At 54.5% G+C, this 27,228-nt stretch overlaps 1 protein-coding gene across 8 annotated transcripts in view; it reads left to right on the top strand.

Annotated features, from left to right (window-relative positions):
• The first annotated feature begins 600 nt into the window (after positions 1–600).
• LOC149851920 (C-type lectin domain family 2 member D-like) overlaps positions 601–27,228 on the top strand; it is a 42,966-nt gene continuing 16,338 nt past the window's right edge. Inside the window, exons 1-7 of one of the 8 annotated variants that reach the window (XM_090030221.1) lie at positions 601–749; positions 4,839–5,380; positions 5,842–5,937; positions 6,966–7,150; positions 8,445–8,548; positions 9,016–9,136; positions 14,306–14,955. In XM_090030221.1, coding sequence (XP_089886347.1) covers positions 5,209–5,380; positions 5,842–5,937; positions 6,966–7,150; positions 8,445–8,548; positions 9,016–9,136; positions 14,306–14,338 — 711 coding nt within the window. In that variant the 5' untranslated portion in view covers positions 601–749; positions 4,839–5,208 and the 3' untranslated portion in view covers positions 14,339–14,955. The other 7 variants (XM_090030216.1, XM_090030223.1, XM_090030222.1 and 4 more) reach the window with 7 other exon arrangements.

Genomic DNA, 27,228 nt, shown 5'->3' with positions numbered 1-27,228 from the left:
GACTCCAGAGGAGAGCCACGCGCATGATCAGAGGTCAGGAAAACAGACCTTACGATGACAGGCTGAGAGACACGGGACTCTTTAGCTTGGAAAAGTGCAGGCTCAGGGGTGATCTGATGGCCACCTATAAGTTTATCAGGGGTGACCACCAGGATCTGGGGGAACGTCTGTTCACCAGAGCGCCCCAAGGGATGACGAGGTCGAACGGTCACAAACTCCTGCAAGACCGCTTCAGGCTGGACATAAGGAAGAATTTCTTTCCTGTCCGAGCCCCCAAGGTCTGGAACAGTCTGCCAGTGGAGGTGGTTCAAGCACCCACATTGAACACCTTCAAGAGTAAATTGGATGCTTATCTTGCTGGGATCCTATGACCCCAGCTGACTTCCTGCCCTTTGGGCAGGGGGCTGGACTCGATGATCTCCCGAGGTCCCTTCCAGCCCTAATGTCTATGAAATCTATGCAATCTAGGCTGTGGCGTTAGGGTTTGGTGAGAAAGTTTCAGGATTGGCCCTGCTCACCTGGCTGTTCCGTTTCGGGACTTCAGACGGACAGAGAGGCGGAACAAACCGCCCTTCCACCTCCTTCCGCGCCGTTGCGGTTGGACCAACGCTCGGCTCCTCCCGCCCTTATCCCGGCCCTTATCCCGGGCGCCTGCGCCTGCGCCAACTCCTCGCAGCGGACTGCGCTGCGGGCGCGCGGCCAGAGCCGAGCCGAGCTGAGCCGAGCGCCGCGGGTCCCGGCAGGCGGAGGTGAGCGGGCGCGGGGCCGGGCGGGGGGGCCTCAGTAATGGGGGTTTGCCGGCTGGAGGCGAGCGGCGGGGCGGTAGCGGCCGGGCCGGGGCCCGAGGAGCTGCTGGACGCCGGGGCAGTCCCGGCCCAGCCCGGCGTCCCCGCGCCCCAGGCAGGCCACCGCTGTAACCGACGGCCGGTCAAAATAACGTAGGTGGCTCCACACCAATCGCCGCAGCAGCAGCAAAGGTACCCGAGCGGAGCGGGCACAGAGCCTCTCTCTTTATAGAGGCACTGACAGCAAGAAGTGACAGCGTTGTGTTGTGTGCGCGACGGCGTATCGTGTGTTTTTATGTCTGTATGTGTATTATGGAGAGAAAAGGAATACTTATCGGGTTTTTCAACTCGAAAGCTTTGTAAGGTATATCTTTTTGTCAGGCTGAGGAAGTACCTGCAGTACTTCCCCCTGCTCTCCCCCCGCTCCCCAGTGGTCTGCCCCAGCCGGGAAGTTTCTTCCCCAGGAAATTCTCCATCCGGGTCTCCAGTTCCCTCACTCGGGGCCCCTGGCTGGGGAGGGCATGGCCCGTGCTAAGGGGCTCATGGCCTCCAGCACCACCGAGATCTGGGAGATGGTGCGCACTCAGCTCTGTTCAGGGGGCGGCTGATCCTGATCTCCCCCAGCAAGGCCATCTCCTGGGTGGCCTTCTCCTGCTCCACCAGCCTCTCGAGCGTCGGGTACGTGGAGTTCCACCGAGTCTCCACGTCCTGCAGGATTTTGTGCTGCGGGAGAAACAGGCAGAGCTGAGCATCCTGCAGCACATCTTGCTCCCCTTGATGCTGCGGTAGAAGTAGCCCACCACCTTCCTGCATTTTGAAATCACCCGGCTTGTAGCAGTAGCGGTGGTGGTATTACTGGCAGCCCTGCCTCCCTCCAAGGCATCCCTGACTATGAGCTGCAGTCTGTAAAGCTGACATCATGGACAGCCTTCACCACATTGGTGACCATGAACGCGCAGGTGAGCTAGGTCTGCCCAACGAGCCACCCCTGCACCATGCAGTTCATGGCCCCCATGATCTCCCTTGCCGTGTGAAACTCATGTAATGCCCCAGCTTGGAGGAGATCCCACCAATGGCCTGACTGATCGCACCAGTGCCCTGTGAGGGAAAGGTAGGTGTGATGGCCAGCCTGGCTGCTCTAGATGTCGGAGGGGAAGTGCAAGGCTACCTGTGGCCCTGCCTTGTGCAGCTCCTCCCTCGGGTACTCCCTGCATGCCTCGTAGAGTGCGGGCGCCACCGTCCTGCTACACGTGGTGTGTGCAGGCACTTTGTCAGATGGGGCCAGGGCCAGAAGCACTACAAGCCTCCTGAACCCTGGCCGCTCAGCTAAGGAGAAGGGCTGGCTTTCCAGAGCAAGCATCTCCCCAATGGTCTGGGTGATCTTGCTGGCCTTTGCGACTCACCCCTGCTGTCTGTCCTCCTTTTCCCCCACTGGTCCAGGGTGGCCTGCCTCTGCTTTGGGGGAAGGGAGCTTTGGAGCGAGTGGGGGGACTTCCCTTTTGTCACGTTTGCACTGGTGCCAGGCTGAGGAGCAGGAGGGGCGAGGGGGTGCTGCCTCCTCAGACGCAGCAGCATCGCCGTGGTGGACAAGTGTTTCATGTCCTTGCCCCGGCTGATGTGCCTTCAGCAGTGCTGGCAGATAGCAAACCTGGGATCATCTGCCAGCTCTCAATGCTCCCACACTATGTTACTCGCCCGCTTCTGGGTTGAGGATGAGGATCCTGCCTTTTCCCAGTCTTCAGCAGCCCGAGGCACAACAGCAGAAGGAGCTGCCTCAGCTGAGCCACTTGCCTCCACAGCTCAACCTCCTCCGAGGTGCTGCTTTCTGGAGGAGACCTCGGTCTAGGGGAAGTTCGAGGGGTGTGGAGCCCAAACCGTGATTCTCCCTCAGTCCCCAGAGGTGCTTGAGCCAGTGTGCTCAGAGCCCCTGGATCCAGCTCCTCTGGCAGTGGGGGCTCACACTGAGAAATGACATTGGGTGGAGGAGACAGTGATTGCACTGCTGGTGCCTATTTCTGGACTTGGGGGAGGTGGTGCAGGTGCAAGGACATCAGGTGCAGACACTGCTCCCACTTGCTTCCTTCCACCGACAGCAGAACATCCTGGCTGCTTGGGAAGAGAAGCCTGTTTGGGGGGTGGAGGGGGACATGCAGCTCTAGCTCTCCCTACCCTGCCAGCTGACCTGGCACCTGCCTTTCCAACATGCTTCATATTAATCTTTCCTGTGCTGCAAAAGGGGCGTGTGTGTGTGTGAGACGCTCCTTTTGTGTTGTGTGTTTTATTCCCTGTGTTGTGTGTGCACACTGGACTCTTATTAATAACTATTTATGGTGTTTTCTGTGATGTTCTATTAATGTGAATGTGTGATTACTACTGTACTTCTTGTTCTTCTGTGATGTGATGTGTACCTAAAATGATGCATCTCCTTCTTTTAAGAGCCTGAGTTCTGTGTTAGGCTCAGTCTGAATCTGACTTCTGTGTTGTCTTCAGTCTCTATCTCAACTAACTGTAATAATATTAATAACTACTATGTATAATGTGACTCTTCTCTGATGAATACCTGATTTTTCATCTTCTATGTACGTAGAAGTGTGTGTGCGTATGCCATCTGTGTTCCTCCCTGCAGTGATGGATCACGCTGGCAGGGAAAGCACTGAGCTTTTTGTTTCCCTGCACAGCCCCAATGTTTACTGTGGAACTGATGAATTAGCTCTGCAGTGAAGGTCTCAGCATCTACATGTGCACCTCTACAAGGGTCAGGAAGCTGAAAACGCCACCGCAGGATAGTATGTGCAGTTACAAGCACTACCCTGCTGCAGAGTCTTCTCGTGAGTAGCGGCAGCACATACGTAGATGCTAACCCAGGTGGATGGGGGCACAAGAGTGCTCACTGGGAGTTACCTACAGGCTAGCCCCACAGTGAAGCACCCTCATGCCCCAGGCACCCCCTCTGCAGTGTGTGAAACCAGGTTAGAGCACCCTAGGCTGGCAGGCTGCACTCTGCCTCCTCTGGAGCCTCTGCCAGGTGGGGTGGCTCTGACTGGGCTCCACTTGGCGGTGCATGAATAAACTCTAGAGCTGAGCACTCTGGGGTTGCTTGCTCTCAGGCACATGTTCAAACAGGGCATGCAGGAGCCAAAAACTCTGGAGCAATAAGCTCTGTAGTTTATTCTTGTGTACTTACTGCACATGTAGCTGCGTCTACTGAGAGGTTGTCACACAGGTACAGGAGCAGCAGGGTTACATCAGTGTGTCCCTGTGAGAGCGTGGGTTTCTAGGGGTGGCCGTGAACTCCCCTAGCGCCCCTTACCACGCCAGTGTGGTACTAAAACACCCTCACATATCGCTCACCACATCTTTGATGTTAACAATGTATAAGGGAGGCTGCTTTTTATCCTTTCTGACATGGTGCTCTGACGCATCTCAGTCTCAGCTCTATTTCTGGTGACTCGGTGCACCCCAGCCTTATGGGCTATGCATGGCTCCAGTGGCCCCTGTACCACGCCCCAAGCCTCACAGGTGTACCGGACGTTGTTTGTTCGATTTCCCCTGGGCTATAACACAGAGCTGACCACCGGACTCAACGTTCTCCAAACCCCACCACATCTGTCACCCGTGTAACTGGTGGCTGGTACATTCAGGGCCAATCACTTTTCCTTGGTCAGGCAGTACTCTTCCTTCCTGGCTGCCAGCAGAGAGAGAGAAAGAGTGAGCACTCCCAGCCTCCAGTCTGGGTCTTATAGTGGTCAGCCCTGCCCCTTCCTGTCAGCTGACTCACCAGGTGTGGGCCCTTAGTGCTTCCTCGTTGCCCCTAGCAACCAGCACCTGAGCCCATACCACTGCTTTTCAAGGAGCAGGCACCTTAATGCCCTGCTACAGTTCCCAAGGCCGTCTCTGCCTGCTGTGGGGCTGGTAACCCTGGCTACATTCAGGGGGGCCATGTGTGGTTTGGGGCTTTGGCAGCAGGGGCATGTAGCTGGGAGGGGCAATGAAATCACCTACCTGAAGCTCAGGTGCAGTGACCCTGAGTACACGTGCTCTCTCTCCCCACAGGTAACTCCTCTGGTGCAGACCAGCCAGGGGACTGCAGCAGAAGAGAACGGAGTGATGGTGCTGCAGCCAGCTGGCTCAGTCAATGGCAGCGCTTGCTGAGACCCTGTTGGCTCTGGAGCTCCAAGCAGTGCCCAGGAGAGTTTTGAATCCATTCATTCGAATGCAACCCAGACACAGCTCAGTGGGTGTGCGTGGCTGGGTAAAACACAAGTACAAATTGTATTTGAAAAGTGTTTTATCCAATCGCCTCATGCAGCTGAGCCGTGCCTGAGCCACAATCGAGTGAGTGGCTTTGAAATTGTCTTGCAAGGGCTCTGCCCATACTACCAAGCCCAGGTGCATTAGCTACAGTTGAGCGCATGAGGGCACCATGCCTGGATACTGGGATTTGATGCCTTCTGCAATGGAAAAAAAGAGGGAGAATGGATCCTGTGCCAAGGCTGAGCCTACATATTTCCAGGAAGACTCTCAGAAAGGAAAAGGACAGACTGATGTGACCATGCCTTTGCAGGGTGGAGAGAGAAGCACAAAGTCTCCTCAAGGTACAGCCCCATGCTGCAATGTTCTGGTCTTCCGCTGCCCCGGTGTCAAGACCAGGAGCACAGCGCAGACCTGTACCTCCTCCGGTAGTGGCTGCTTCGTGCACAGAAGCAGGGTCCAGTGAAGGACTTGGCCTCTGGATTTTGTCCCCAGATGTCCCATCCTTACCGTCTCCAACTGCAACTACGCTATGACTAATTGCTCCTAAGGGATCAGGGACAGAGTCATTGACAACTAGCAACCAAAGAGTACTGCTGTTAAGGACAGTGGTGTGATTGCTCTTCCATTTGACATTATTTTAATTCTTTTAAATGTTTTCTGTCAAAAGTTCACACTTTTCCCTCCCACAAGTGCCCCTACCTTTGCCTTCTGGGTCCAGCTGTTCCTTCTCCCAGTATAATGAAGTCTGCTCTCCTTCTGGTGCAGAGACATGGTGGACAGTTCCTGGTTATTTTTCTTTCAGGCTGCCTGGCCACACTCCCGCCATGGGTAACTCTCTCGCTGATTCTGAGTGTGGCTCTCAATCTCTGTCTCACAATTCTCCTCATCGCACACTCAGGTGAGTGAAGAGCCTGCACTGACCACGCCTAATTCAGGCCTGTGTCTGTCACACAGATGCGTTTTCCTCTGCCTCTCACTCCCACAACTCTTCTCTTCCTCAGGAGTCAGATCAGGCATTGTCAGCTTGTCCCATATTGAGACCTGGGGAAATGGTCTCCCGAGCTAGGGTTTGGATGCAGTAGTGGGGGTCACTGGGCACTTGGTGGCCGTGCCATCTCCTCTCTTCCATAAACTCACTAAACTCCATCCTGCATCCAGGAAGGCTGGAGAAGCCGGAGCTGTGGTTGCACGGTGCATGCTACACCTGGATGTTGTGGAGTGTGGGTTGGTAGCCCATGCCCTGCAGGCTGCATCCAGCCTGCAGAGTGATTTTGATCTGGCCTACAAAGCCTGGAGATTGGCAGTGTTTTGTGGGAAGGGGGCTCCTGGAGGCATGAGGGTTGTGCACACAGTGGTGGCCAGGAGAAGCAGCCAGGCGCTTGCTCAGAAGCATTGACCAAGTGAGGGACGTGACGTCAGCCCGTTCTTAAAGCTTGCTGATCAGCCTGCGGCAGGATGCTGCTCCTGCAGGTACCGGGCAGTTGCAGCATCCCGTGGTGGCCGGTTGATGTGACCGGTGGTTTGATCTTGGGGCTCCCTGCGGTGAGGTGTTTGGAGAGCAGCTCTGTGCCAGCCCTGCACCGTGCCCTTGTTCTCTGCCCCCATGGACCTGACACAGGCACAGGAGCCTCTGAGCAGATGTGCAGGTTCAGTCTGGCAGCTTGCAGGCAGGCACCAAACTGCAGCTCCTGCCGAGGAGGGTGGGGTTGAAAACACAGGTCTTGATTTGGGGCTGTCCCCTTGGGAGCTACAGGCAGTGCTAGCCCTGTGGGTTGGTGAGGGAGGCAGGCCTCTCAGGAATGAGCCCAGGGACTTGTAGTGCAGCATGTCGGTGTTCGGAGGCAAGGTCGTACTATGTCGCCACCAAGGGCTTGTTCCTGGTTACAGAAGGGCAGATATCTCACCCTGTTCTGTTTCTGTCCCCAGCAAAGAGGCCTGAACAGCATCCAGCTGCTCCTGCCATGCCCGTGCTGTCATGTCCTGCTGGCTGGATTGGCTACCTGGGGAGATGTTACTATTTCTCTGAGGCCCAGGGGAACTGGGACTCGAGCCAGAGCAACTGCTCCTCTTTTGGTGCCTCCCTGGCCCGGATTGACAACAAGAAGGAAATGGTGAGAGATGCAAGTCGTGGGTGGCACTGCTCAGCAGGCCTTGCCTGGGGCAGGTTGGCAAAGGGGGTTTTGTGCCCAACTCAGTTGGCCCCTGGGGCAGCTCTAGGGGGCAGCACGTCCCACCCGGTGCTGGGGAAACGGGGGTGCTCTGCACTGCTCCAGGCACGCTCCCCTGTGCCCTTGCCTTACAGATGATGGCAGGAGAAGGGTAGGGCTGCTGTACTCTTCCTTGTTTTGTTTTTTAATCACTTTTTCATATATTTTTAAGAGACCTGGAGGTCTTTCATGACTGCCTGATGCCAGGAGCCAGGGCTCGAAGAAAGTAACAAATACAGTGAGCTTTGCAGTAAAACCTTGAGAGCTGCAGACAGTGCAGGCATGTGACGGGGTGGGAATGCAGCTGAGGCCTGAGGCCAGCACTCAAAGGATGGCCGGGCTGAGAGGAAGCAGTGTGCTCCACCTGATGGAGATCCCATGTTCTGCACTGCCTTCCCAGGGCAGGAAGTTGAAATGCCACGTCTGCCAGCTCACCCCGACTTGCTCCAAAATGCATCTGGAAATGCAGCTATTGCTCTTCATTCAGAATTATTATTTTTTTTCCTTTCTTGGATGTTCCTCGAGCAAACCGCTTGGCTGTGTCCAGCCACGACAGTTCACTTTGCTTCGGCAATGACGGCTGCCCTGGTGCCTCTTGGAGACAGGGGTGTTGGTTCCTCCTTTCCCTGCTCTCTCCTATGGGCTCCCATGGTTGGGCCGTGTCCTCCATGGTGCTCAGTGGTGTCTCAGCCAATAGGGAAACCCTCGTGCATCACTGAAGACAACTTGGGCGGGGAGCCTGGCCCATAGGTGGGTCCGGGGACTGGAGGCACCAGAAATACCACATCCGTGAGGCTGCACGGCCGATCAGATGCTGCACATGGGCTAGTGCTGAGCTGACCCACAGCAAAACAGTTCCTCAGGGGAAAATGGAAACATTGCAAGGAAAGTGATGTTCCTCTCTGCAAAGATGCTCCTAGGGAACATCTCTTTGTTGCAAAAACCCTTTTGAGCCAACATCCCAAGTCATTGTGCCGTGCCAAGAAGTGTTCCTGTGTCATGACCTAGGTGGATGTGGGGAGCAGGCCTGCAGTGCCTTCCTGGGGGAGCGCAGGCTAGGACTGCAAGAGGCAGTGACACTTCTTAGTGCAGAATGGGCCCCGGCTGAACCATCTGCTGAGTATCCGCTCAGAGAATTGGCATGGACTCCAGGAGGAGGATATGTGTAACATCTGTCTGCTCTGTTTTTCTGAAACAGGCATTTCTAATGCGCTATAAAGGCCACTCAGACTACTGGATTGGCCTCCGGAGGGATCCAGGCCAGCCCTGGCAATGGGCTGATGGCACCAACTTCACTCGCTGGTGAGTCCCTTTTAGATCTGTGAGCTGTGTCCGAGTGTAGCCTAGAGGCTGGAAGAGGTGGTCTCCTTGCAGCACAGAGCCTGGGCTGAGACTCCTGGTTGTGCTGCAAGTTTTTGTGGGATCTAAACCCAGACACCCCGGGCTCATCTGAGCTGTGAAAGGGCAGTGCCAGAGAACTATGTATATGGTGTGTGCACGGTGCCCCAAGGGAAACCATGGGCCTGCCTTGGTGAGGCATTGGGCAGGGACCAGTGTGTGTGTTTGAGTCTGAGTCCTGTTGGTATGTGCCTGACATGGCCACATTACCACGTTTCTGGGGCAGCACACACCGGGCACTCACGCTGTGTCACCTTGCGGCTCCTATGCACCTTCCTTCAATAGGAGTAGAAGGGTCTGAAGAGCCAGAGTCTCCCAACCAGTCTGTGCTGTCCCACTGCTTCTGCTGACTGAGTTTCTTGCTGTGGCAGGTTTTCAGTACTGAATGAAGGACTCTGTGCTTACATGAATGACAATGGTATTGCCAGCTCCAGCTGCACCAAGCAAGGACTTTGGCTCTGCAGCAAACCAGCCAAGGAACCCAAATGCAAAGTGAGTGACTAACGTGGGCCTGCCAGCCCACTTGTCTCTGCATCCCAGTTTCCCCAGGTATGTCGTGGAAAGCAGGAAAACACTGGGAGGCACCATCAGCCTTGGTCAGATCAGGACAGTGTCTTCCTGGCAAATCCACTTAAAAGCATCACTGCAGGCTTCAGACTAAATCTGATTTCCTTTCATGGCCCCTCAGCCCCTCCCTTCCACTTGGCTGGGCACTGGCAGCCTGTGGATCATGGAAGACAGGACCTGTCAGGGAAGCTGGTCCATCAGGTGGGGCCAGCCATGTCCTGGCCTCATCCTAACACATCCACTGATGCCCTCTCCTGCCGTGCTTGGGGCCACCTTCCTCCCCACAGTGCATGAGGGCTATGTCCTGGTATGGGCCAAACCCCAGGATCTCTTCTCCCACCCACTCAGATTCCCTGCCATGTTGCACACTGCTGCCTGCCCTCTGTGATATTTTACCCCCAGACAGTGGCCAGACTCTCTTTCCCAGGTTTTCCCCAGCCTCTCCTGTCCCTGTCTTTTCCCTGTCTCTGGTTGCCGGCAGCCCCTGATTCCCATGGTATCAGCCCTGCCTCCTCCTGTATGGCTTGTCTTCTCTAACTGAGAAACAGTTATCACTGGCCTCCTTCTCACCATCCTCCAGCCACTCCCGCTGAGGGAAAGAAAAGGGATTTTACCCCAGGGTCGCTCATCGAGATGGATTGAGCCAGGAGCATTCAGCCAGGCCAGCCCGTCTCTGGTGAGGGCATGAATAGGCTGATCCAAAAGCAGCATTAACCTTGTGTCAGGTTCATGAAATCCTGTAGGGACATGGGAAGCAAGCGGTGTTCAGTGCAGTGTGCCACGATGCTGCTTGTTCACGCCCCCAGATCTGAACCATTTCAGCTCTGAGCTACTGTCTGCCCATCCCTCTGCTCACCTCTCCCCATGCATGTTCCTAAGTCCAGAGCTCCCTTCCCTGTGCTACTTCACATCCCGTTCCTCCACTCCAGCTTGTTCTGCTTGGCATAACACCACGAGGGAACCTAATGATGAATTTAAGCTGGGACTAGTGATTCAGGGGGGGATTGTCTATGCCAGAGCTGTCCAGCTTCTGTACTGGGGGGCTGCCAGTCTTGCAAGCCACACACCACAGGCTGGAGACCCCTGGGGTAAGCTCCACTGTCCACAGCCTGGGCAGCTTGGCTCTCCCATTGCACACATAGCCTGACTCCTCCCTGCTTTGTGTGCAGACTGGTCTCTCTGTGGCGTGTGGGCAGTGCGAGTAGCACACACTCACTCTTGGCCATGTACATGCAGCTCCTCTCTTGCTGCTTGGGCGGCCCCAATTCCCCCTGGCCAGCATGTAGTGCGCTCCCTGAACCCAGCCCTGCCGCTCCACCCTGCCCCGGGGAGCAGAGGCAGGGAGCAGGAGCTGGAGGAGGGAAGGGCAGCCTGGTCACTCGGGCCATCTAAGCTGCCCCAGCAGTGGGGCAGTGGCAGCCAGGTGGGAGCCTGGGGGCTGCTTGTTAACCACTTAGGAGCTGCATGAAGCCCATGGGCCACCAGTTGGACAGCCTTGATTTACATTCCTCAAGCCCTTGCAACATCCTGGTATTAAACAGCAAAGGGAATGGGGCCATCCAACTCTTTGGTAGCTAGGAAAGCCTCACTTCCACCATGAACCCTGCCAAGCCCCTGACGGTCAGGAGAGACATTGTGATGACCCAGGTGCTTTTCCCAGGGCAGGGCTTGTCTCTTGCTCTCCAGGCAACTGACCCTGTGAGTTTCCCAAATGCAGAAAACTCAGGGAAATACCATGATCACCATGGTGATTTTTCCCAGGGACAGGGGCTAACCACCTTTTTGGCATGGGGTAGTACCCGTGGACGTGATGGTTAACTACCCTCCCACGTTCATGGCCCATGGGATGATCTTGGCTTTATGCCCACTTTATGGAAATGTGAGACTCCTCCCTAGCTTGCTCCTGCTGCTGTATGGCTGAGGGCAAGCAAAACTGGGGGGCATCCATGCCCCAAGCCTCTGGGCTTGGGCCTGCACATAAGATGCCTGCGAAATGATTTGGAAACATCTGAAGCCCCAGGTGGGAGTGGCGGATGTTTGCTGGTAGTAGGGCCACATACAGTTCTTGAATGGCTCATAGATTTGGAATTGATTTGCCTGATTTGGCTTGGAACATGACAAATTTTACTAAAATTAAAAAAAAAAAAGTGGTAATGGGGGACTTTGTTTTCACTTCCTTTTGTCTTGCTCCTTCAGCCTTTTGCCTGGGAGGAAGTGTGACTGGAGGGCATCTGAACTCCAAGGCCTTTGGGCTGGGGCTTCTACATACGATTCCTGCCATGGACTTGAGCAGTATCCCAAGTCCCAGAGTGATGGGTCTGGGAGGGAAGAGACTTGCTGGTGGTTAAGGCACACAGACTTGAATGATTGAGCTTGGCTTGGTGGATTTGGAGTTGGGAACTAATTCGGCGTCAAGCCAAAACAAACAAATAAAAAAGTTTGTGCCCAGGGTCCATCCCGACAAACAGTGTCCCTGAGGGTGCTCTCATTGCCTTTAGCAGCTCGTCCCGGTGCCAGGTCAACGAAAGCTGACAGCTCCTGGCTGTGCAGTTCTCACAGCTCTCGCTCCAGGTGTCTGTAGGCCCAGTAGTACTGTTCCCTGCACAGCCACCACCTTGTGGGGTAGTGTCTGCAGCCAGAGCCCTCTGGGGAAGAGGCAGACCTTATTAAGGCTAATGAGTGCAGTGGGCCTGATGCCTGAAATACTCCTTTCCCGTGTTTGGGGAGGAGTAGGATCAAAATGGTTTTAAATGGCCTTTGTTCTTCCCGAATTCTAGCATGTTGCAGGACCCTACCTGGCGTCTGGAATAAACTAGACTGTCTTAAGGCTGCTCTAACTTATACTGTGCTAAGTGGGAAGCAAAGAAGACGCACAGATCCATGTTCTGGCTGGGTCCCAGCGCCTTTCAGCAGCACGGGGCTAAGAGCAGAAAAAGTTTGGGATCCACACACCAGCTCCACATCCGCCAGGACAGCCCCCTGCCCAGGGAGGCAATTCTCAGGAGCCTTTCCATGGCAAGAGCAACCTGAGTGGGACTGGACTGACAGGGCTGTGACTTAAAAGTTTGGACACATTTCATTTGTCACAATATAAATGTCCATGCAAGGCTACAAAAAGTGAGAACTCACACACTTCCAAACCATCTGCAGAGCTGCAACCATGTCAGATTCATCACAAAAACATTGCTGTTGCAACAAGGACCTTTGATGTTTTGTATCACCATACAGAGTGAGCAAATGGTTACATGTAGTGCCATTTGGGGTCTCTCAGTCCTCCAGCATCCCAGAGTCCTTTGCTGGTGGGGGCAGGGAAAGGGAGAGTGGCTGGCTCCCTGACAGCTTGCTCTGCCATGGAGAGCTGCCACAGCATCCTGGGATCCTGCTGTTGCCGTCACTGCCATGGGAGCATTTGCAACAGCTGGTGCCCCTGGCAGCAGCGCAGGCAGACAGAGCTGCCTTCCAGCTCATCCATTGCCATGGGGGCATTCGGGGACAGTGTTTGACAACCCCCCACACTGGGAGCAGCAGACCAAGGCAGCAGATGCCCAAGGATCACTGACAATTTGGAGAGAATCATCAACTTGGAGAGAATCATCAAGGAGCACATCTGTGGGGGGCAGCAGGGGAGATCATGCTCAGGGGCAATCAGCATGGGTTCATCAAAGGCAGGTCCTGCCTGACCACCCTGGCCATCACCCTTGGATGATGGTGTTTGTTACCTTTTATGACCAAGAAACTAAATCCTTGAATGATGGTGTTGCTGTGGTTGTAGTCTTTCTAGACTTTAAGAAGGCCTTTCACGCTGTCTCTCATAGAATCAACGAGTCGGAAGGGACCAAGACCGATCATCTAGTCCGACCCCCTGCCATGGGCAGGAAGGAGCACTGGGGGTGGCAGGGGTCATAAGAGCCCACATGAATAAGGAGCATGGGACAGTGGTCTGTGGGCTGGAGGAGTTCAGGGATCTTCTCCGCAAGGTCCTGGATGCAGGCCCCCAGGGAAGCAGCAGACTTCCCGGGCTAAGGGGTCGGGGTCGCACATTGCCCCCTCGGTCCCCCTCAGGATGGAGTCTCCCACAGCAAACACCTTATGTTTTGTCTTGGGGAAAGTGGGGGCGGTAGCTGCAGTTGAGCCTGTGTTGCCTGCGGGAGCTGGCATCTCAGCACGCTCTGCTGGAGCAGCAAGAGGTTGCTAAGCTCTGGCAGGGCAGGGACCTTGGTGGAGTGGGCCTTAGGGCCCCTGACCACCTTGGTCCATGCCCCTGACTGGACAGAATGGGAGGTCCTGGAGTCCCTCCTTTGTCCTGGAGGGAGACGGTGGTCTACCCTCTGGCTCCCGGGGGAGAAGGGCCTGGCAGTAGGAGTCAATCTCCTGCTCACAGTCCTTGATTGTGCGCAGTCTCTGGACTGTGGCTTGGAGCTCCTCCAGCTGGTGCGCCAGAGACCCCAAAAGGGAGCAGACCCCACAAGGGGAGGCGGCCATACTCCCAGGCACCAGAGCCTGAAAAAGGGACAGGCAGCCCCCACAGCTGATAGTCAGGGGCTCTGTCTGCGTGGAGCCCAGGACCACGGGGTCCGTCTGGGTGGCCGTCTCTGAGGTGCCCAAGTGGGGGACCGCAGAGCCTGAGGGGACCCTTGGGGTGCGGTACGTGCCCATCCGTGTCACGCCTCTGGTGGGCTGGCTACGACTGGGACTGTCTACCCTGGGGAGTTTGCAGGAAGGGCCTCGGGCCCTCCTGCGTGAACTCTGCGCTAACTCACGCGCCGGCAGACAAGTGTGCCTGTTTGCGCAGCCTGTTTGTGTGGCTCCAGTTGTATGGCTCCCTGGGGGGCTGGATGAGGTAGGGGCCTGGGCCGGGGCTTGACCCGGCCTGGCTCCACTCAGCCACCTCCTCCCACTCAGAGAGGGGTTAACCCCTTCCCACCATGAGCCCCACTTGCCTCCGGCTGTGCTGGGGGTCGGCGGGGGGCTCCACAGCTGCTGGGGGGTATCTGGGGGGCTTCGGGAGAGCGGGGGGCGGGGGCATGGCAGGCTTTCACCCGTGCATCTCTTGCTGCTCTGGAGCCTAACTGGGGCTTTTTTTGCTGTTGGCAGGCCCTGCACACGTGGTCACAAACTCCACTGTGACCGGTTCAGGCTGGACGTAAGAAAGAACTTCTTCACTGTCCGAGCCCCCAAGGTCTGGAATAGACTGCTACCTGAGGCGGTTCAAGCACCCACTTTGAATGCCTTCAAAACACATTCGGATGCTTATCTTGCTGGGATCCTATGTTCCTTACTGACTTCCTGCCCCTGGGGCAGGGGGCTGGACTCGGTGATCCTCCGGGGTCCCTTCCAACCCAAATGTCTATGAAATCAGGCTCCCGGACTGGGTCCCAGTGGGAAGGAGATGGGGAGCAAAGGAGCAGCCCCTGTTGTCCCCTGATGGGGGAGCATGCCTTTAAGGTGAATAGTGCTGCAGCCTGGGGTTGTGCATGTGTTCACACCCCCAAGCACTTTGCTGTGTGGAGCTGCAAAGTGCTCAGGCATGTTGCAGTGTTACAGACCAGTGTGTGAGCACCACGTGGATTCAACAGTGCTGGGGGGAGAAGTGCGGAGTGGCTGACAGGGAACAGGAGGGAATGTAGGAAATCAGGAGGGATGTGGGGAAGGCAGTGGATGGGTGGGTGCATTGGTTCAATCTCTCTAGTGAGCTGTGATCCCCACATTGGGGGAAAATAAAGGAGATCCCTGTTAGAGCATCACTCAGCCTTGGTAAGACCCAGCAGAGGATGAGGTGCAGCTCTGGGGTCAGCAGTTAAAGGATGTGGAGAAGCTGGGGAGGATCCAGGAGTGACAAAGCTGAAGAAGGAACTGGGAAGCTGCACTTCCCCGCACGGTCAGCATCATCATGGCCAGAGACGGGCCTGCACACACTGAGAACAGGGCCACGAGTGAGATGGAGCCAACCGAGACTCACGGGGAGCCTGGAAACAGGACACACAGTCGGAGGCTATCGAGGGAGGAATGAGGACAGATTCAGTGGGGACACTGGATCCAGGTCTTGCTCCTGGGGCTTTTGCTGCCTCCTCCCCAAACACCCCTGCCAGAGGCTGTCCAGGGTGGATCCCTCATTGCTCTGTGGTGTCCATGGACCCAGGTCTCCAGTGAGTGGAAATTCTCACACCGGTGTCACCAGAGCTTTGCTGATCTGCAGCAACTGAGGATCTGCCCCAAAGGGTCCGGATCAAACTGACCCCCCAGAGCAAAGCGGCTTCCAGGGAAGCCAGCCCCGACCAGGGTCCTGCTGTGCCAGGTGCCGCAGAAACCCCAGGCTGAGATATCCCTTCCCCTCCCTCCTGGGAGGTCCCTGATGCCTCAGGGCTACTGTTCATGGGAGTGAGGGCTCCTCCAAGGGGGTGGAGCAGCCCCCTGATAGTCAGTCACACCCCAGCATCATCCACAGTTGGCCAGCCTCTCATCCCGTCCCTGGGATGCAACCCCTCCAGGCTCCTACTGCTGGGGACACAGGGCCTGCACTGGGGAGGGGGCAAGTTTGGTCCTGGATTCCTAGTTGGGGATACGCCACCCCTCTTCAGCTGCAGGTCCAAGGCCATTAACTTGTCCTTGTCCTGCATGGCGGCTGCCAGCAGGTGCTCTTAGCCTGGCAGGGCAGGGGTGTGAGGATGCACAGGAAACCTCTCTTGGGCTGGGCTAAGGCTATTGCCTTTGTCATCAAACCCCTCCCACCCTGAAGCTTCCCTGACACGTGGTGGGGAGGAAGGATCAGCCCCTGGGTCGGATCTCAGTCCCTTGTGCCGCCTGTGCTGGGCTCTAGTGCAGATCATCAGGCTGGAGCACTGCACGCTGCACTCCCTGTCCTTACCAAGCATGATCTGGGCACCATCTAGAGACACAGCTGGGAACTGCACATGCTCAAGGGGGTCCTGGCCTCTCCCCAGCCCTCTCAGTTAGTCTCCTCCATGTAATGGGTAGGGCTGTGTGAAGTTTCAGGTGGTGATTCAATTTGGAAATTTGGCCTGATTCGGTGGCCGAATCTCCAAATCCAAATTGAATCGGGGGACCAGTTAAAAGGTTCAAATCAATTTGAAGCTCTCTCTGTCATGACCCCCCTCTCCCCCCCCCCCCCATGGCTTCCCAGCTACCGGCCCTTTATGAAAAAAATCCAGTAAAACCCCCACAATCATCAGCTCCTGCAGCAGTCTCAAGGCTTCTGGTGGCTCATGGCAGAGCCCCCCCATGCAGGGCGGGGCAGTGAGAGGCACCAGAGATTGCCTACCCCCCAGGCAGCAGCCAGTGAGTGGGGGCTTTTTTTGTTGTGTTTGTTTTAAAGGGCTGGAGCTTGGGTGGGCTGGACAGCCATGGGGGGGGGCGCTGGGAGAGCTCACAGGGGTTGGTGGGCTTGTGGCAGAGCCCCCATGCAGCATGGGACAGAGGGGGGCAGCAAGGATCACCCCTCTGCCCAGAAGCACCTGTTGAGTGGGGACTTTTTTCCCCCAAGTGCTGGGAGATGGGGTGGTGGGGGCAGCCATTGCAGGGCTGGGAGAGCGGGCAGGGGATGGGGGCTGTGTGATTCGGAGATTTGGCTGATTTGGTAGCAGCTGAATCACTGAATCGAAGCACTGTCCCCAGAATCAGTCGAATCCAAATCCAAAGCAAATGCTACCTGCTTTGCACAGCTCTAGTAATGGGCTCTCAGGTCCTAAGTTGGCCCAATCCTGGGCTACAGTTTAGCACTCTTCCTGATGGACACTTCTTGACCCTGATACAGGATTTAAGTAGATCTTTGGGACCAGCCCTGATTTGCATCCCCTGGGCACGTCTACATGCTGGATACTACTGTGCAGTAGCATTGCATGGCAAAAACCGTGCTGAGATGCTACTGTGTGTGCAGCAGTATTAGGCTACTGTGCAGTAGTGTCACTTAAAAGGAGTTCACCGGTGTTACTGCTCAGTAACTGGCTACCGTGCATTTATTTAACATTTGCTTATACAACTACCAAATACATGTGCAACAACCACTGTGCAGTTGCATCTCGTGTAGAAGGGCCCCCTGAATCTCTGGCCCTGCATCGGCCAGTGAAGCCGAGTCCTTTTTCCACAGGATGACCCTCACCCAGTGTCAGGGCATCCTTCCCCCATCCTTCCTGTGAGGCAGGGAGGAAGCAGCCCCCGGACCCATCTAGGACCTTTCCTGTGCCTAAAGTGTCATCTGCTGGAGCACAGAGAGGAAATTCAGGCTGGAGCATCTGACACCCTCGCTCCTGTCACAATGGCCCCACACATCCTGGCCTGCATCTCTGCTTCCTGTGTGGTCTCACACCAAGCCTGGCTTTGGCCCCTTTCAGGATGGGGAGGGCAGCATGGCCTTGAACCTGCAGTGCAGGGGAAGGGGCCCATCCCAGGTTGGGAGATGAGGTACCAATTTCAACCTTCCCTCCCACCCCACAGGCCCCGTGTCCCTGCAGCAGGGGCAGCCTGGGGCTATTGCCCCAGGGGAGAGCGGGGTGGGGACAGGGGGCAGAGACCTGGGTCTGGGGCAAGGTCGAGTTTCTCAGCCCTGTGCAGGGGCTGCTCAGTGATGCCAGGGCAGGAAAGGGTGTGAGCCTGAGCCTGGGCCTGGGCTTGTCACCCCTATTTACCCACCAATAGAAACCTGGCTGCTGGCCCAGGCCATGAAGACTGTGCAACCCAGGGGCCTGCTACCCTCTCCCCTCTGCCCTGACCTCCATCAGCTCCAACTGCCGGTCCCATCCTGCCAGCTGGTACTGCAAGGGGGGGCATCTAGCGGCCATTTAGGGTGTTGCTAATACCCCTTTTAGGGTATTGCTTACCTGAGCTGCACACTAACCAGTAACACGGGTAAAAGTTTCTATGATGGGAGCACAAGGAGGCCTCAGCTGAGATCAGAGTGGGGATCCATGCAGCACCTGGTACACAGGAGTGGCGGGCTCTGATCTCAGTTGATTTCAATTTCGCATTAAATTTGGATGGCATTTTAAAACCGGTGTATTTAAAATGGAAAAGAGAAGCTGTGCGAGCGCCAAGGAGCCGACCAGCCCCGGGATCCCGGGAGCGAAAAGCCCGGCGCCGATCGCGCCCCCCCGGGAAAGGCGGCCGGGGAGACCAGAAACCGGCGGGGCGGAGGGTGCTGCAGCTGCCGTGCGCCTGCAACGCCGGGAAACGCAGCGGGGGAACTCGGAGACCCGAGGGGTGGAGGCAGCCGCCCGCCGGAAGCCCTGGGAGGCGGAGCAATGCCTCACTCGTTGCAGGTGGGGAGGAAAGCCCGGACCGGACGTCAGGAGGGGCGGACCGGAAGCGCCGGCGCCGGAGCGGCCGGAGCACGACCAGCCCGAGCGTTCTGGGGCAGGGGCAAGGCCCCGGAAGGGGCGGGACGACGGGGGCTATAGACCCCGAGCAGCGGAGAGACTGTGGAGGGGGGTCGGGAGAGTCGGCTCGGCGGGCTAGGATAATAGCCCACAGACCCATTAAGGCGGTGGGTGACCCCAGCACATCCTGGGGTAGACGTAGGAAGAGCCCGGTGGTAGGGGCTCAAGTGGACAGGCGGGCCAGGGGCCGCCGAAACCTGGTACTCACGAGGACATCCTGGCGGACTTCCCCGGGCGGGGAGGCTTCGGGGCTCACAGAGTTCGGACATTGACCCACACCCTGTACGGGTGCAGGAGTGTGGGTGTTGAGAGACTGGGCATCAACTAACCCGGAGGCTTGGGCGAGGGTGTAGGGGAGGAAGGAGCCCTCAAGGACCACCCCTCTGGGGAGGACAGTACGGAGATTGGCAGTCTCGTTCTCAGCAGGGCGAACACTGGGGGGAATTCACTGAACATATTTAATCAAAGACGTGGCAGGCGGTCCCGGTGTACACCGCTTGAAGACCAGCCCCTCTGCCAGCGGGACGGAAGGGCGTTGAGGCGAGAGGAGACGGTCCCATAAGTGGAGATGTTCAAGCCGGCACTTTCACAGAAGCATATAAAATTCAAGCAATGAAATATAAAATATATTAAAAATATGCCAGCAATCCATTTTTAACAGGCCTGGTAAAATCAAGATTCACAGAATCACAGCGAGGTAGGGGTAGAAGGGACCTCCGGAAGTCATCTAGTCCAACCCCCTGCCTGAGGCAAGATCACCCCTATCCAAACCATCCCAAACTAATCCTTGTCTGACTTAAAGCTACGCAGGCAATGGACCAAAGGCCTAGCACCTTTACTTACCATTGGTAAAGCAGGGGGATGATAGTGCTTTTTGCTGCAGCTACAAAGAGGAGAGGTGATCCAGGTTCCACAGAAGAGACCTGAGATGAGTTTCCTGCTTGGCACACTTCCTGAGCGACCAGGGGCAGAGCACAGGGGGCTCGAAGATAAGAGAAGTGTTGGGGGGGAGGGGGTCAAAAGCAGCTTGGTACATCCTTTCTTTTTGGTGGGACTAACACTTAGGTGCTTTTGCATTTCCCACCAGGCTCCTTGATGCTCCATGAGACACCTACACCCTTCAAAACATGCCCTCAACAAGTTTCTCTGCATGTGATGGGCCCCAGGTTTCCTAGCGTGGAGCCTGTGGGGCACTCAATAAAGTCCTGAACTGCATCCCACGTCCCTGCATTTGGGGGTGCAACTCCTGCAGACAGTGGTGGTGGAGGGGGAGGGAAGCATGGTCAGGCAGGGCAGAGAGAAGGGCTGGGGGAGAGGGAAAGTGCCCTACCATCTCCAGGGGTGGCCCTTGGCTCCAGGTGTGCAGCTCATGGGCAGGTGGGTGAGCTGGTATGGGCACAGATGGCTGGCTGCAGCTTCCCGTCTCCCCCTCCTGGCTCTCCTTCCTGTGCAGGGCTTGCTAGGCAGGTGTGGTAACCAATCCCAGTGGCTGGATGCTGTTCTTGGCCGCAGAGAGGAAGTATGGCTGGTTGATGTATCACCGGGTAGTGTGGTGCAGTGCGCGGCCACCTGGGAAGTGGCCCTCTTTGGCACCAAGCTGAAGCTGGCATGTGCAGGGACCGTCCCTGCTCTGTCCTCATCCTAAGCGGGCTGCTCTCAGAGTAGCCAAGGGAGGTGGTTCCCCCGCTGCCTGAGCAGCCGAAGGTGGCCAGGACCTGGCACAGGAATCCTGAGGGGCTCTCCCTGGAGAGTCCTCCTGGCCAGTGGCCCGTGGCTCGGGCTCTGGCAGCCTGCCCATGCTACAAAACATGCTCTGGGACTTGCCAGGGTCCATGGGGGCCAGGATGCTGTCCAGTTTCCACAGGAAGGGCGTGGATCTGCTGCAGCCCTGGACTACCTTTTGTGGTCCTGAACATGGACCCACTGCACCCTCAGACTCTTGGCCTTGACTAGTGCCAATGCTCCTGCATCTGCTGGGTTATAGCCAAGTACACATGGGCGCTGGACCTTGTTGCCTGTCCATACTGCCACTGGACCTTGATTTCCCCCAAGCTGGCTATGAGCTCCGTCATTTTGTCATGGCCTCAGTTGCACCTCTGTCCCTGTGTGTCAGCAGGTGTGATGTCTGACATGGTGGCAGCTGGCAGGGGCCTTGGCAGTGCAGCCCAGGGGCCCAAGTGGTGGTGTCCAGGGTTAGGTGGGGCACAGTGCCCGGGGACCAGTCTCAGGCTAGCAGGAGCCTCAGTGGCACAACCCCAGAGTCTGGGTGGCAGTCTCCAGGGGCAGGTGCCCACAGTAGTGGGGCACAGTGGCCAGGGGCCAGGCCTGGGCTTGCAGGGGTCTCTGTTGGGTAGTTCTGAGTTCTGGGTCACCGAGTTGCATGGCAGAGGAGCTGCCCAGGCCATAAGGCTCCAGAAGCTGCCACACAACATGGCTTGGCAGCAGGCAGGACTCTGACCCCCACTGATTTGGCTGATTGGATACAATTTGCACCCACATCACCATCTACACATACATTTCATTGTACTAATTTACTCTGCTGATGGATAGTACTTGTATCTGATGGGACTGTCCTATGACAGAGTAAATTAGTCTACTGTGTCCTCACAGCAGCACGTGTGTAGACAGTGGGCATGTCTACATGAGACATTGGTTGCATAGTACCATCCCATGGCAAAAACCATGCCAATAAAGTACTGCACAGTAGTATTAGACTACTGCGCAGTACCATCACAAAAAGGCATTTGCCTCTGGTACTGAGCAGTAGCTCTGGCTAGTGTGCATTTATTTAAAAATGTGCAATAACCACTGTTCAGTAGCATCTCATGTAGATGTGCCCACAGATGCTTTTCTGTGGAGCAAATTAGTCTACTCTGCAGTAAAGTGCACATGTAGACACGTCCAGTCTGCCACAGTGGTGGGTGTGGCTCCCACTGAGTCTAATGGAGTGATCTCAAATGAGGCCCATGGGGCAATTGGCTCATGGTTGCCAGTGGAGCCACAGTGTGTTGGTTACTATGGAGCATTTTTCTCTCTACAGATACCTGCTGACCACTGAGCACATTTCTCTCCTTTCCTGTTGTGGTGTGAAAGTCATATTTTCCGATGAGTGCTTAGGCCATACTTGCAAAGTAGGTCACCAAAGAGCTCAAGCAATAACTGGGCTAAGTAGTTTCTTGCTCTGTTATCTTCTCTGCTGGACTCTTCTCACTGCATTGGCAGTAATTATCCAATGTAATAATACATCATTATTGTTTCTGTCAGATGCCCAGCACTGCAATGGTGTTGAAAAAACAATTCCCAGACTGAAAAAAAAACTCCTTTCGGTGAAGCTTGGAATAGGAGCAGAACTGGGTCTCGTGGCTGGCTTAATTCCCTGCTCAGGGTACCTGGCTGTGGCACTTTCCAACAGGCTTTGAAATCAGGAGTGAGACAGCAACGCGTCCCTGCCTTTTGACAGCTTGGCGCTTAAGTCCTTGGAAACAGCCAAGACCACCTGGGTGGACAATTCAAAGGAAATGTTAGCTCTTGAGTGAGGGTCTTCCTCTCGGCATGTGTACATACAGCACTGAGAACAGGTCATCCCTGAGAAGCACAGCCTGGTGGGACTGGTACTGCACTGTACTAAAGCAGCTGTATGACTTCTGGAGCAGTAGGGATGGCATGTGGAGCAAGCATGGTCTGTCTCAGCATGGTGCTGCGTGGTGCCAAAACCAAACTGTACAGACATCCCCTGGGGGTCCTCCGTTTTCCCTTCCTGTTCCCCAGCCAGGGTGGATGAAAGCTAAAGCTGATTACTTTGCTCTCTTGCTCTGAGCACATCATGGCTGGGGATCCGCTTCCCCCTACTGCAGGACAAGAGCAGATGTGTGCATCTGCAGTTGCCACAGATCAGGCGACATTTTCAAATCTCTGCCCCTTTTGACCTTGTGCTACACGTGTCATCTGCCTGAGCAGACACAAGTTCACTCACTGTGCCAGGGTGTCACACACATGACCTGCAGGTCAGATCTGCCCATGGACATGAGTCATCCAGCCAATGGGGCTTCTCATGGCTCCAGAACAAGGCTGCTGCTTGCTGTCCACCCTTATTACCTGCCAAATTTGCAGGGTTTGGTCACTAAAATTGGCAGCAGCCAGAAATAGGAAAAGGGTGGGCAAACAGCGGCAGAGTTAGTTCTGTGGGTTCTGGAGATGGTGGGTCTGGCAGCTGCAGCAAGAGCCCCGCATCTGGCCTGTGCAAGTGGGTCATCAGCCAGCAACAAGCCCTGAGGTCTGGATCCAATCTATTATTTCCTTTGAGTTTGACATTTCTCTTCTAGGCTATAGTGTTTTGCACATCTTTCCCTCTGCTTTAGACTTCTCTTTGTGCCCCCACTACAATCTCAGTCAGACTCTCTGACGTTCTCTTATTAGTGGTTCATCATCATCTGGGAGTCAGCTCCTGATTCTGTCTCAAACTCCCTTCTTGATCACAGGGGATCACCTGCTGTCCTGCTTGTAACTCCAGGGTGCCAGCTGGGCACCTGCTTTGGGTCAGAGTCCCCTGTATGCCCTCGCATCCAGGCCATGTCTGGCAAGTTCTTTGCACACACCTCTGGCCTGGACTATCCAATCCATACACTCAGCTAACATCTTCATCCAGGTCCTCAGCCTCTTGTGCCTTGTGAAGCATCCTTTCCCTGGCTGTGACAGCACACCGTGTTCTGCTTAGACCATCCAGGACATGGTGGTATGGATCACGATCCAACCATGTTCTGTGACCAGGGTGTCTTCTCTGGGTCTCCCTCTGCTGCCTCTCCCTCTTCTGTTGTGTCCCGTCTCACGTTCTGTGTCCTTCGTGTCCCATCATCACCCTGCCTCAGCTCTCATTTGGCATCAAGTCATTGGCTCCCACCTGCCACTGCCTCATGAAATCAACCTTCATCACTCATTAGGTTTTCAAACCTTCATACTTTCCCCAGCTGCCTTCATGCTCTGAAGAGTTCCCAGTGCACATCCACAATATCTTTGTTCTGCCTCCCCAACATGCCTACTTCACAGTTAGGTCCACAGAAAACATGACGGGAGTTAGACTTGATAGGTTACTCAGTCTCTTACCTGTCCAGTTGTTTCACCAGCCCTAGTGCTCCCATATCTGCTTATATCCAGATGTTGTCTATTGTCTTACACTGAGGTTGTCAGCTCTTTGAGACCATGGATCCATGTAGGAATGGCTGCAAGTTTTGAGTAGTATCCCACAGGGTCTGTCCTAGGCCCAGTGTTGTCCAACATGTTTATTAATGATATGGATGCTGGCATAGAAAGCTTCCTGAGCAAATTTGCACATGATACAAAACTGGGAAAGACTGGAGGACAGGAGTGAATTCAGAAAGATCTTGACAGATTGGAAAGCTGGGTTGGAGCTAACAGTTGACGTGCGATGCTGACAAATGCAAGGTGCTTGGGAAGAATAAGCAAACACATGAATACAAAATGAGTGATAATTAGCTAGATGGCAGCACTACAAAAAAGCATCTAGGAGTCTTGGTGGACTACAGACTCCATACGAGTCTGCGTTGCGATGCAGCTGCACACAAGATGAACATGGTGACACAGGAGATGATAGTGCCTCTCTACTCAGCACTGGTTAGACTTCATCTGGACACTGTGTGCAGTTCTGGGCTCTGCATTTTAAAAGGAACGTGGAGAAGTTAGAGGCAGCCCAGAGGTGGGTGACAAAGATGACCAAGGGCTTGGAAAGCAAGTCATATGAGGCGAGGTTGAAGGCAACGTGCATGTTTGACTTATAGAAAATACGCTGAAGGGGGAACATTATGCAGACTTCAAATATTTGAAGAGCTGCCAAAAAGAAGAGAGAAGATGCTTTTTCTCCCTAGCTGCAGAGAGCAGGATATGGACCAATGGTTTGACGTTTTGGCGTGGGAAGGAATGATGTTCCTCCTGTTTTTACAGGTATCAGAAGAGTGGCTTTTTCCCCTTCCTCAGCAGTGGGTTTTGGCCACAGCTAAAGCTGGGGATTTTGACTGAGGTATGCCAGTGCTCCTGTTGGGCTGCAGAGTAAATTCGTTTACTCCAGCCTAACAGGGGCACATGCGTAGACACCAAGATGTTTACTGTCCGGCTAATTAATCTACTGCACATGTGTTAGATACGCCCTGTGATTTGGAGCCTGGGGGGTCACCTTTTGCCTTGCAGCAGGTTGCATGAAGGGGGCCCAAGCCTATAATTACAGCTTCTAGGTGCTGCAGTATCAAACAGGAAGAAGTTGCTGCTCTTGCAGTTTAGTGAAGTGGGTCTTGCGTAGCTGAGAAATGTACAGAGGACAGCCCAAATGTCACAGTCGCTGACACTGTACCGACATGAAGGAGGGGAACTAGTTGGGCTCTAGTTTCACACTTTCCTCCTACTTAATACGGCTGTGCTTCAAGTTATGGTTACATCGTTGGTTGCAAGGCAGAATCACCAATTGGCTCGCTGATTAGCCGACTGCATGAATGATTTGTATCCGCTGCAAGCAGTTGAATTGTTTCTAGTCAAAGTCAGGATGACAGCTAGGGTTTAATGCTTTAGTGATATTCAACAGAAAGCTAGTTTTAAGAAATGGAAAAGCAATTTCCTGAGGGAGCTCATTTTGCACAATCCAAATACAGTCCATTTTAAAACACTGGGGGCACCCGGGGTAAGCCTGCCAGCCCAGGGCTGCTCCCCCAGCTCTTAAGTGACATAAACTTTTTATAAAAGTTATACACTTTTTTTTTTCATTTTTCCTTAATTTTGCTTCATGCTTTGTTTTTCTCCTATTTTGTCTCCCCATTCCCTCATTCCTTTTCTTTTCCTTCCATTCATTTTCAAAGCAAAATGTTTCTATGAAAATGGTTCATGGAAAAAAGGGGAAAAGAGATGGGGAAAAACACATAGGAAAAATACTATTTAAAAATATTCTATGAAAAATAGATTTAAGAATTGTATTTTGAAGAACTTAAATCAGCCTTAAATGTAAGGTCTGCTTCCAAATGTTGCTCATTATGAGCAATGCTTTTTGGTTGTAGCATTCTTTTAATGTCATCAAACTTGGCCACATTGGACAGGTGAGAGGCAACAAGGCACAGTGTTATTACTAAGTGTCGGAGCTACTCAGGGCACCGTTGCGTTGTCCCCTCTCCAAAGAGCGTATAAGCTACATGGACAAGGAGTAAAAGAGAAGAAGCCGTCACTCGGCAGGTCAGAGACAGAGCTGAGATCAAGCATTGATCTCCTGGTTGGTAGAGGACAACATTTCTCACATTCAGCCTTTTGATCAGGAAAAATGAATCCAGATGCAGCAACACTAAAGCGTCTCATAAATTCATGTTGATGTCACCAAATGATTCCAAACCCACCCCACAAAAAACCCAAACAAGCAAATAAAAGCAAGGCAGAACCAAGAGGTTCAGTATTTTGAAACCAATTGCAATTTTCAGTTCTTCTGGCTTTTTGGCATGAAAGTAAACGTGTACTGAATGTTTGGAGTCTGACAAGGGGTCAAAATCAAAATGAGGCATTTAGCTCATAAAGAAACAAGGTGTTTTGTTCAATAGGGAACACATCTTTTGGTTCTGAAGTCGCAAAAGCTTCATTTTCGCCAAATTTAAAGCAATTTGGGGGGTTTCCTCCCATTATATAAATTGCCATTGAACCAAATCCATCAGTTATTGGTCAAACTCCCTTCTAGACGTGCAGTTCCATTCCTCAGTTAATGGCCCTGCGAGATGTGTGAAATGGCTGGGCATCGGGGCACCACTATCGAGGTGTAGGGACAGGCTTCCTTAGCTGAAGGCACTGACTTGTCTGTGCGTGGGAAGGGAGCCCACACAGCCACAAAGGAGGGGAGCGGAGCTCACCCTGCTGAGCCACAGCACTTCCTCTGATGTTGGCGCGTGTGTTGGCTGGGTTTGCACACAGATGCTGGGCTGCCCTTCAAACACAGGCTGGGCTGTTATCAGCCGCCTGCATCATGGCCGGGGAAACCATTTACGCTGACCTGAATATACCTTCTGAGACCCCCTTCCCAAAGCCTTCCAGCTCACGTCGGAAACTCAGTAAGTGGCTCTTGCTTCCCTCCATCAGGGCTGTTTCCTGCTGAAGAGTTCGCTGCTTCCACTGGAAGCCGGAGGAAGCTGCCCCACCTAGTCTGCCTGCTATGAAATGCCCTGGGTGGGTAACAGCAGGGTTTCCCTCCCCACTCAGCACCAGCATCCATTCAGATGCAGGGATGCTGCTTGCAGAAGTGTTGGAGGAAGGGACAAGTCCAGGGACCCGCACACCGTGCAGGTGGTGTGCCACAGAACTCATCTCAGGAGTGGGTGGAGGTCTACTCAGTTACGGGAACCTTAGGATCAGGCGGCTGGGCAGGAAAGGGACAGTGTTAGGTCTTCACCCACCTTGCTGCATTGACTTGCCTCCCTTTGCCACTGATCCTTGGTCAAATGATTTCGAATAATAGAAAATTAGCGTTGGAAGGGACCTCAGGGAGTCACATTTAGTCCAACCCCCTGCTCAAAGCAGGACCAGCCCCAACTAGATCATCCCAAGGCTTTGTTTAGCCGGGTCTTATAAACCTCCAAGGATGGAGAGTCCACAATGCCT

This window comes from Crocodylus siamensis, unplaced genomic scaffold (assembly GCF_052110815.1).
Source record: "Crocodylus siamensis isolate JL-2025a unplaced genomic scaffold, ASM5211081v1 HiC_scaffold_32, whole genome shotgun sequence".
Classification (NCBI taxonomy): Eukaryota; Metazoa; Chordata; order Crocodylia; family Crocodylidae; genus Crocodylus; species Crocodylus siamensis.
The sequence above is the reverse complement of the archived record's forward strand: the minus strand, read 5'-3'. Positions and strand labels throughout refer to the sequence as shown.